At 44.1% G+C, this 10,085-nt stretch overlaps 1 protein-coding gene across 1 annotated transcript in view; it reads right to left on the bottom strand.

Moving 5' to 3' along the window:
- Window positions 1-4,292: 4,292 nt before the first annotated feature.
- The window catches only part of LOC124594001 (uncharacterized protein C6orf132 homolog), a 66,920-nt gene continuing 61,127 nt past the window's right edge, over window positions 4,293-10,085 (bottom strand). The window contains exon 5 of the mRNA XM_047132353.1: window positions 4,293-4,301. Within this exon, the coding sequence (XP_046988309.1) occupies window positions 4,293-4,301 (9 nt within the window). The remainder of the gene's footprint in view (window positions 4,302-10,085) is intronic.

Genomic DNA, 10,085 nt, shown 5'->3' with positions numbered 1-10,085 from the left:
TTGGACACAGGAAAAATTACAGAAGAGAAATACCGTATGCATCGACAATAATTACTAATTAACGGGCTACAAAGGCGCTCAAGTACATTATGCTCTGACCAATTTTCTGATGTGCCATACTTGAAAGATTCTACCTATAAGGTTCCACACAAGATAAGCGAAAGAACTTGCTCCTTATCTAACAGCAGATGGTCTTATGTTGCAGCAGAAACGAAGCGTTCTAAATGATTTGGAAACATGTGCACCTCATTCCCGTTTTCAAGAAGGGTTGTGGAATGGACGCACATAATTACAGGCGTATAACGCTGGCGTCAGACTGTTGTAGAATTTGAGCTATTACGACCTTTCTTGAGACTGAAGATTGTTGTGGGTTGGCAGGAGAGCCAACACCGATATGAGAGGAAGCCGAAAGGCACGCGTTTTAGCTCACGCAGGCTGGCGTGAGGTCTGGAACAGGACAAGGGAATTAGACTTTAGCAGAAAAGGACGTAGCTGTGGAATACTTAACTTTAATCCATAAATGGTGAACGTCGCTCTTGACGGTACATTATTCATAATCTCAATAGTAACCGGTAATGGCGCCTTGCTAGGTCGTAGCAAATGACGTAGCTGAAGGCTATGCTAACTATCGTCTCGGCAAATGAGAGCGTATTTTGTCAGTGAACCATCGCTAGCAAAGTCGGTTGTACCTCTGGGGCGATTGCTAGGAGGTCTCTCTAGACCTGCCGTGTGGCGGCGCTCGGTCTGCAATCACTGATAGTGGCGACACGCGGGACCGACGTATACTAACGGACTGCGGCCGATTTAAAGGCTACCACCTAGCAAGTGTGGTGTCGGGCTGTGACACCACAAAGATCTTCTCTGTGACAATCAACATGGATCCTGCAAATAACGACTGCGTGAAATCGAGCTCGTTGATGCCATGTTCTTTGATTTCCGGAAAGCTTTCGATACAGCCGCACACTATCGCCTAATGAATAAAATACCAGCATACGGAATATGCAGCATGTTCCATCTTAACACTGCGCAACACAATTAGAGGGTCACTGTTTTTAAACACCGTAATTGTCTCCATTGTGACGCATAAGTTTGAAATTAGGTTCGAAGTTGTTTACAGTCATCCTCTGTAATGGAGTAAAAGAGCGAAAGCCTGGGACGTCACCCTCGCGTTCGGCGACGCTTCAAACAGTAAGGTGCCGACACTTGCGAAAAGAAGACCACAGCTCAGAACTTCATGTGTAAGGTAAGTTAATGATGTCACAACGCCAATATTTCACCACTGTCCTGCCAAAAGCCACGGTGGGCGTGTCACACCACTCGAAGATCGTCACACCCTCTCTTACCCACGTTCCACATCTCTCTCGACACCTCTGTGATGGAGGTCAGAACCGCGATTTCCAGCTTTTGAATCACGCAGTTTCCTTACGGGTGGCGGCGGAGAGAATTTCAGACAGACCGCCGCTCGGGATCGACACAAAAGGTCTCAGTGGTCGGTATAATGGTCGTCAATTGATTCCCACACATTTCGTGGCCAGAAACGACAGTTCACAGTGCGATGGGCAACACGACGTCGTGCTTGACAAAATTTGACACTGCTGACATTCCTCCCCGCCCCCCCCCCCCCCCCCAACCACCACCACCACCACCCAGACAATTCCGTACTTCTGTAAGGATATCGTGGGCGTGCAACCACATTCAGCGTGATCGCACCCCTTTGGAGTGTAGCACGACTAGAATATTTACTCTGGTGTACAGGGTGGAAGCACTAGGGACCGTTAAGAATGATTCGGCAAAACTTAGAACGCGCTCCGGAGCAGCAAAGGGTCCTAATGCTTTTCCATCCCTCTTGTTTCGGACCCTCCTGCGGCATGGCCTTGGGAAGTTTCGGCATTGACAGGTGCGTGATTAAAACATATAAAATTAATTTTAGGACAGGCAAATAGATGTATATTCATTGGAAGAATGCTTATGAATAACTTTACACAAACTTTGTTCCACTGACACTCGAGTATAAGCCTGGAACCTTTGCAATAGAGTATTGATAGAGGAAATACGTGGTACACTCACATTAATGTGAGCACCTTTCAAAAGCTTGATTAACAACCTTTTAATGCACAGACGTGCAGGAAGAGAGTCAATGAGTTCCTGGAAGGTACCGGCATGGATGTGGATTCATACTGACTCTAATGCTGTGGCTAGCTGCGCAAGGTTTCTCGGTTGAGGATCCAGCCGATCGAGGTGTTCCAGCAGATCCGAGATTTGGTTTAAATCTAGGGATTTTAGTGACCAGGGGAATATGGTAACCTCGTCGTGGTGCTCCTCGAGCTACGCACGTACACTACGAGCTGTGTGACACATTGCATTGCCCTGTTTGTAGAAGCCACCGTGCCGAGGCAAAACAAACTACATATGGAGGTGGACATGGTCCCGAAGGACAAACACGAACTTCTGCTGATCCATTGGTCCTTCTATAATGATGAGAGCAGCCAGAGAATGCCACAAAAACATTCTCCAGATCACAACGCTCCCTCCTCCGACAAGTAGCCTTCTGGCAATTTTTGCAAGGCCGTACATGACAAGTCTACATGCCAAAGTCCATCTGTCCGATGGAGCACAAAATATGGTTCATCTGAAAGGGCCACCTGACGCCACTCAGTGGACGTGGTATTGGCGTGTAAATACCAGTCTTCGTCGCCAATTACCAGCAGTCAGCACGACCAGGCACCTACTACAGAGGCCAATACGCAGGAATTTTCGTTGAACAGTCATTGACAAGGCACTGTTGGTAGCTTCTAGGTTCATCTGAGCACTCAGTTGCTCAACAGTTGCACGCCTGTTCGTCCGTACTCACCTCCACAGCTGTCGTTCAGTTCTGTATTCTGTGGTGCACCTCAGTTGCCTCAGTGCCCCCTCTGGACAACGTCGTTTTGCCATGTACGGTATCTTTTAACCACAGCAGCATGCTAATAATTTACAGATTTAGCCGTTTCCGAAATGGTTTCACCCAAGCCCCGAAAGGCAATCATCATGCCCTTTTGGATGGTCAGATAAATCGCTTCGTTTTCGCTTTAGTTCAACGACTGCACTGATTGCACTGTTTCCTGCGTCTCCCTGACGTGCTTTGTATAACCTCCATTGCCAGTGCTGTCATCTGCCGCTCGTGAGTGGTTACTGCACGTTGACGTAGAACGTAGGCGGTTGTCACATTAATGTGGTTGGACGGTGTAGCATCCAAGGAAGACCAGAGCGCTTCACCGCAATTTCGCCTACCAAGCGCAAAAAAGCTCAGACGCTTCAACACTCGTTGTGCGTCGCAAAGTCGACCAATATATTCATTCCTGCGGCGTACTAGTATTGTAAGTAGGCTGTTTAGGATTTTACGTTGGTAACGCCACGTAGCGCTCTGTATGAAAATCACTGTCTGTACTGTGTGCAGTCTGTGGCTGGTTGGCATTGTTGGAATATTCGCTATTGGTGTGTTAGGCAGTTGGATGGGAACAGCGTGTAGCGTTGTGCAGTTGCAGGTGAGCTGCCATCACTGGTCGATGTGGGGAGAGAGATGCCACAGTTTTGAGAGCTGACGATCTGGACGTGTGAGCGTCAGAAAAAAGAAAATTTGTAAGACTGGATGTCATGAACTGATATATATATATATATATATATATATATATATATATATATATAAAATGACTTTTTAACACTATTAAGGTAAATAAAGTGTTTGTTCTCTATCAAAATCTTTCATTTGCTAACTATACCTATCAGTATTTAGTGCCTTCAGTAGTTACAATCTTTCACTTACCTGGCAGTAGTGGCGCTCGCTGTATTGCAGTAGTTCGAGTAACTTAGATTTTTGTGAGGTAAGTGATTCATGAAAGGTATAGGTAATTGTTAGCCTGGGCCATTCTTTTGTAGGGATTATTGAAAGTGAGACTGCGTTGCGCTAAAAATATTGTGTGTCAGTTTAGTGATGATCAGAATAAGTAAAAAGAAAACTGTTTGAGTACGTTGAGTTTTGCTCAGCTGTTTGAAAACCAAATAACGTAGTAGAAGTTTACCAGCGCAGTCATTCATAATTCTTCAAAGGGGACGTTTCAGTATATCTCGTGAAAATAAAATGAAGGTAATATTTGACAGATTTGAGCTCACACGGAGGTTTATTAGCAAACGTTCTTCACTCGACTATTCGCAACTCTAACACAAAAGTGGGAAAATGACAGTAGTGCGCAAAGTAACCTCCACCAATAACGTGTATTGTGGAGTATAATAGACGTAGACGTTTTAGATGCAGGTCAGCGTATCTGAAAAAGGCAAACAAGCGAATATGGCACTCCGTATAATATAGCATTCAGTGTTCACTTTCTGCGAGTGGTTTGCGTAAGAGGTCGTGGCTAGTGCTCGGTGACGACTAATTCGGCCCACGGAAATCAGATGTTCAGTATATTCCGTACCACATTTAAGTCTGGCACAATGTAGACAGCACTCGTGATACAGTGTACAGAAAGACGTGGCAGACACATCCTCATCTAAATCAACCCGCTCTCCTTATGCTACTGGAATAGCAGGGTCGCGGTAGTACTAATCTGCAAATCAGAACGATCCGAGAGACTCGGTAGATACGGAGAGTCACGCGGTGCCGGTCCACTCTGGATTCAACACGCGACCTCCGGCCATGGGGAGGTCCCCTGCAGCAAGGGGATACAGGAGAAGGCACAGATCAAGATTGCTGCTGTCACAGTACGGACAAAGACAGAAAGATTCTCTCACACCATCCTTTACAGTACCTATGGAGATGAAGAGGTGCAGCGGGTGACTGGATGGCACTGAGTGACTGATGATCTCTGATGTAAGAAGCGTAAACAGACATTAATAACCACCTGAAAAAAGTCACATTTCAGAACTATCGTGTGCTGCTGGGTACCAGTATCGTTTAACCAGCCGTCATCAGTTAATGTGTGAATTATTCAGATCAACTATCTCTTGCTGTGGCGCCAAAAACAAAATAAAACGCCATTCTGTATCACTGAAACAGTGATGCAAGATAGATTTTCATTCTGTTTTGACCTTACTGTAAGAACTCGTAGCATTACAAGAACCCGGATTGCAGAGCGAGATGCAATGGGTACTGCATCGACAGCACACTGTGGCTAACCGATCGGGCGGGGAACGCAGGTAGTCTGGTTCAAATGGCTCTAAGCACTATGGGACTTAACATCTGAGGTCATCAGTCCCCTAGACTTGGAACCACTTAAACCTTACTAACCTAAGGGCATCACACACATTCATGCCCGATACAGGATTCGAGCCTGTGACCATAGCAGTAGCGCGATTCCGGACTGAAGCGCCTAGAACCGCTCGGCCACACAGGCCGGCGGTAGTTTGGTGTCTGAACACCAACTGCGGAGTTTTCCCAGAGGTTCGAGCGTGCACGCTTGGCTGAAGAGTCGGGAAGACTCAATGGCAGCTAAGATGTACGATATAAAAGTTTAATTTTATATCTTCAACGAAACTACATTGCAGAACCGACAAACAAGATACACAAAGACCAAGTACGCGTACACCAAAGTAGTCACAGCTATAGCACGAGCTCATTGCAATTTCAACATAATTCTGGAATAAATACGCGTTCCAGAGACATTAATGTACCCGCAGCCTATGTTCGACTTCAACGCACAATAACCACTAACAGTGGACGCTATATAAAGCGTGTCTGTGGGACGCGCTCAGCGCAGTCGTTATCGTAATGCGAAAACGGAACGATTTCTCTGACGTCCAAAAGGGCGTGACCATTGGCTTTCAGACCAAGGGTGAAAGCATTTTCGACACGGCTAAGTTTGTAAACTGCTAGCGTGCCGCTGTTGAAGTATACCGTGCATGGCAAAAGGCGCTATCGAAAACTGGCGCTGAGGCAAGTATGGTGCACCATGGGACATCGATGACAGGTGTGAACGACGGCTGCGGAGATGTGTACGGGCGAATAGATGTGCAGCTGTTGAACAACTGACCACCCAGATGAACCAATGGGCTACCAATAGTGTCTTAAAACGCCTGTTCAGCGGACTTTGCTGCGTACGAACCTCTGCAGCATGCACCCGGTTCATGCACCCAAGCTGACTACTGATCGGCGATGAAGGCCGGAATTTGCAAGCCAATGCCACAACTGGACGTCCACTGAGGGGCGACAGGTGGCCTTTTCAGATGAATCACGTTTCATGCTCTATCTGACAGATTTGGCGTATACAGCACCGCAATAATCGTCGGGAGGGCCCAGGCCGGAGGTGGGTGTATTGTGGTCTGTGGGATTTCGTGACTTTCGCTAGGTGATCTCGTCATTCTGAAAGACACAATGGACCAAAAAACATATGCGTCTATCCTTGGGGACCATGTCCGATACCTACATGCGTTTTGTTTCTCTTCACACTATGGCATCTGCCAGCAGGACAACGCAACGTGTCACACCGCTCGCAGCACAGTTTGTAGAGCACCAGGGTGAGTTTACCTTACTCCACTGGCCACCAAACCCCCCAGATTTTACCCAATCGAGAATCTGTGGGACTACCTCGATCACGCTCTTCACGCCACGGATCTTCAGCTGTGGGATCTTGCACAGCTGGCGACAGCACTGGTGTGGGCGTGGCTCCACATCCCTTTTGGTGCCTTCCAGAACCTCACTGACTCTAGCTGCAAGTCCACGTTGCCAAGGTGGTTATTCTGACTTCTGACAGGTGGTCACAATGTGACTGGACCGTGTATTAAGAACGTTAGAATTGTTTTAATTCCAATAGATTCTATTATTAATAGCAACTGAACCACTGGAGCGATCTGATCATCTGGAGTGTAAAATGAAATCTGACGACATCAGTAATTACCACAATAATTTTCAAATCATGCATGTGTACAAAGAGATACAGAAGAGTTTATTAAAAGTTTATGTGCAGATGTGCCAGTACTATAAATCTTCCACAGTTACACATAGTATGAAGGCAACATGAGTCTCCTAGAGTGACCTAATCTTGCTGGTGAATAAGTTTCCTCAGTTTACCATTTGATATGTTACCCGCCTCCATAGCCAAGGTCACTAACGTACGCCACTCTAATGAGGCTCGACTCGAATGTAGGAAGTTTCCCACAAAAGAAGAGGCCATTGTGTGTGGAGGGAGAACACCCTTTCTAGCGGCAGCTGAACCGACCTCGTGGGACATACTAGCCAACAATGCTATACAACAATTACGTTTTTGTTTAACATGTTTTGACTGAGTAGCTATGTGATTGGCCACTATTAAAAATAGTAAAAAACCGCCATGGAGGTGCGAACTGTAATGTATAATCCATCTAAAGAGCAGGAGGAGACTCATTCTTCAAACTAGTCATACATATTTATAAATTTAAACATTTTTATCCTATTGAAAAACTGTATACAGGTATTCTTTCTGAATTTTGTTAATAACTTGTTTCATACTGTGTTGGTTTTCAATAAAAGGTCACAAAAAGATTGCAATAATTTGAAGAGTACTCCAGTATCCTATATGTATGTCCAAATTGATATAAATTTGAATGGTGGTCGTTATTTAAGCACGTAATGGGTTAAGTATTTGAGGATGAACTGTAGGATGTGCGTGGTCTTTGGTCTTTTGCTGGTTGGTGGTCATTAAGCTTTGGTCGGGCACTGTCGGTGCGTTGGCCGAGAGTAAAGTTCAGCCTAGCAGCTGCGTGAAGTACGAACTTTTAACTTTTTGTTGGAATAATTTTACGAGCGTGAATTACATTCTTTAACTTTTCACTGACTTTGGAATATTTTTGTGAGTGCAAGTAACATACTTCAGCTTTTAACTGTACTTAGACTTTTTGAATGTGTTTTGGTGATTGGTTTTGAATGACATTACAAACTTTAACTTCTTTTTACAGAAGTTGAAGCAGCTGTAAACTGTTATTTTTTGCTGCAGTTGATGTTAATATTCGTGTGTGATATATTCGTTAAACATTTTTACAATGGTTAGTTAGGACAACACACTTTAGTTTATGTCATGATTGACAGTAGAAAACTGTTTGAGAGTTTGCTGTTGATTTTGGTAAATTGATGTGCAGTTAAACGAACTATGCTTACACATGTTTCTGTATTCGATGCTCTACTCGCTCTACATACTTTAATTACGTTCTAACTGCTGCTTTTTCCATTTTAATCTGCAATTTATATTAGGCCACCATTGATACAGGTGTGAATATTTTTCGGTATACATTTTCAACTATAATCCTCTGGTTTTGTCAACATCATTAATCCTACAGAATTTAACCAACCATATCGCTCATGGTACGTGACTGAACCCTATAACAGCGTAACGACTGAAGCCGAAAATTAGGTTCATTGTTCCACAAAATTTCGGGAGAACTGCCGAATGTTTGTAACTTACTGCGACATTATTTCGGCGCAGAGACTTCTGGCCATCTTCAGGCGATACTGGCGAAAACGCATTGAGCTCTTGTATCTACGGCCCAGCCAGCACATGCGTGGTGTATTCGCTTGGCGTTGCTCGTGCGCTACTTGAGCACGTTCGATTCTGCTGCGCCTCGTGCCTTCCGTGGTGAAAACTCGCCGCATCGATATCAATTCGATTGTCTTCCCGCGGTTCCATCACAGAACTACACCGGCTATGGAGGACGAAGTTTTTCAACGATTGGATTCCATGCCGAATTCAAGTGAAAACCGGCGTCTCAATTAATAAGATACTCACTGCCAGACAGTCGTATTTTCACGGATTCATTAATAACAGACTTCCAAAAGTTAAACGTATGGGCACGATTTTGTCTCATTGTAATTCATGGCATGACCAGCGGAAATACAGTGTTCGGCGATGGCAGACTTACAAGGCTGAAGGCGAGTACGCCGCTGATGTTCTACAATGCGATTCTGCACAGTAAGCGTCGTTTGCCCTATGTAAGATTCACACGGAATCCTGTAAAAACCAGCCGTGCGCAACTCTAGGTCGTCTTTGACAGAACCCAACAGCGACGAAATTTTTTCAGGAGGGCCAAATATTGTTTTCACTTTATATTTTCTTAGTATTCTGCATATTTGCGCTGAAATGATACCAATATATGATAAATGGGCGGTCGTTTTGAAGGCCTCTTCCTCTCCTTTGCTCCGTCGTTTACAGATCTGCAGGGCTCCCTCCGCTTGCTGGGACGAATATCCATTCTTCAGAAATACAGTCTGCAGGTGCTCCAGTTCCGTTTGCAAACTATCGGTGTCAGAGATGACGGGCTCGGTGAATCAATGTCTTCAAAACACCCAGAGTTTGTGCCGGATGGTGGCAAATAGCGGCTTGCAAGTGAAGGTCTGTGTGATTGGGCTTTCTATATACAGAATGAGTAAGTATGCCATTGCTCTTACGTCGCACCAACATGTCTAAAAACGGCAGGTAACCCTCTTTCACCAACTCCATAGTTAATTTTATGTTTTCGTGTATGGAATTCAGATGTTGTAGAAACTCTTACAGACGATCCAAACCATGAAGCCAAACTATAAAACTATCATAAACATATCGCCAAAATACTGTTGGTTTAAAAGTGGGTGAGGCAAGTGCTCGCTCCTCAAAATCTTCCATTAAAAGATTGGCCACTAAGAGAAGGCTAACCGGTGTCGTAGTTGAAGAATTTATAATTTTTTTCTGCAAGAGGAAATTTAAAAACCCAATTTCAGCAGGATATTCGACATATCGAGAAGAATTAATATTAGTTTGAAGCTATAAAATATAATCTAATAATATATCGTTTACCACAAATTTCATACTCTGGTAACATCTTTTTATGATACTAGTGATGATAAAACTGACCTGTATTTAAATAAATGATATAATGATAGTGGAGGTATATAGTATAATTATTAACAGTTGACAGTTTCGAATTTCATAAAAAAATGTTAATCATAACTTTTAACAAAACATTAGTATATGAAACTATGTTTTATTCACTTATTAAGTTGATGAAAAATTGTTTATTTGGCTACATTGAGAAATATATATCCTTGTGTGTTAAAGCATGTAGTATTGATTCCAATTATTTGAACGAAACTTTAGCCCATAATTTCC

The sequence above is a fragment of the Schistocerca americana genome, chromosome 2, assembly GCF_021461395.2.
Source record: "Schistocerca americana isolate TAMUIC-IGC-003095 chromosome 2, iqSchAmer2.1, whole genome shotgun sequence".
Classification (NCBI taxonomy): Eukaryota; Metazoa; Arthropoda; class Insecta; order Orthoptera; family Acrididae; genus Schistocerca; species Schistocerca americana.
Note: the sequence above shows the minus strand (reverse complement) of the source record. Positions and strands in the feature narration are given on the sequence as shown.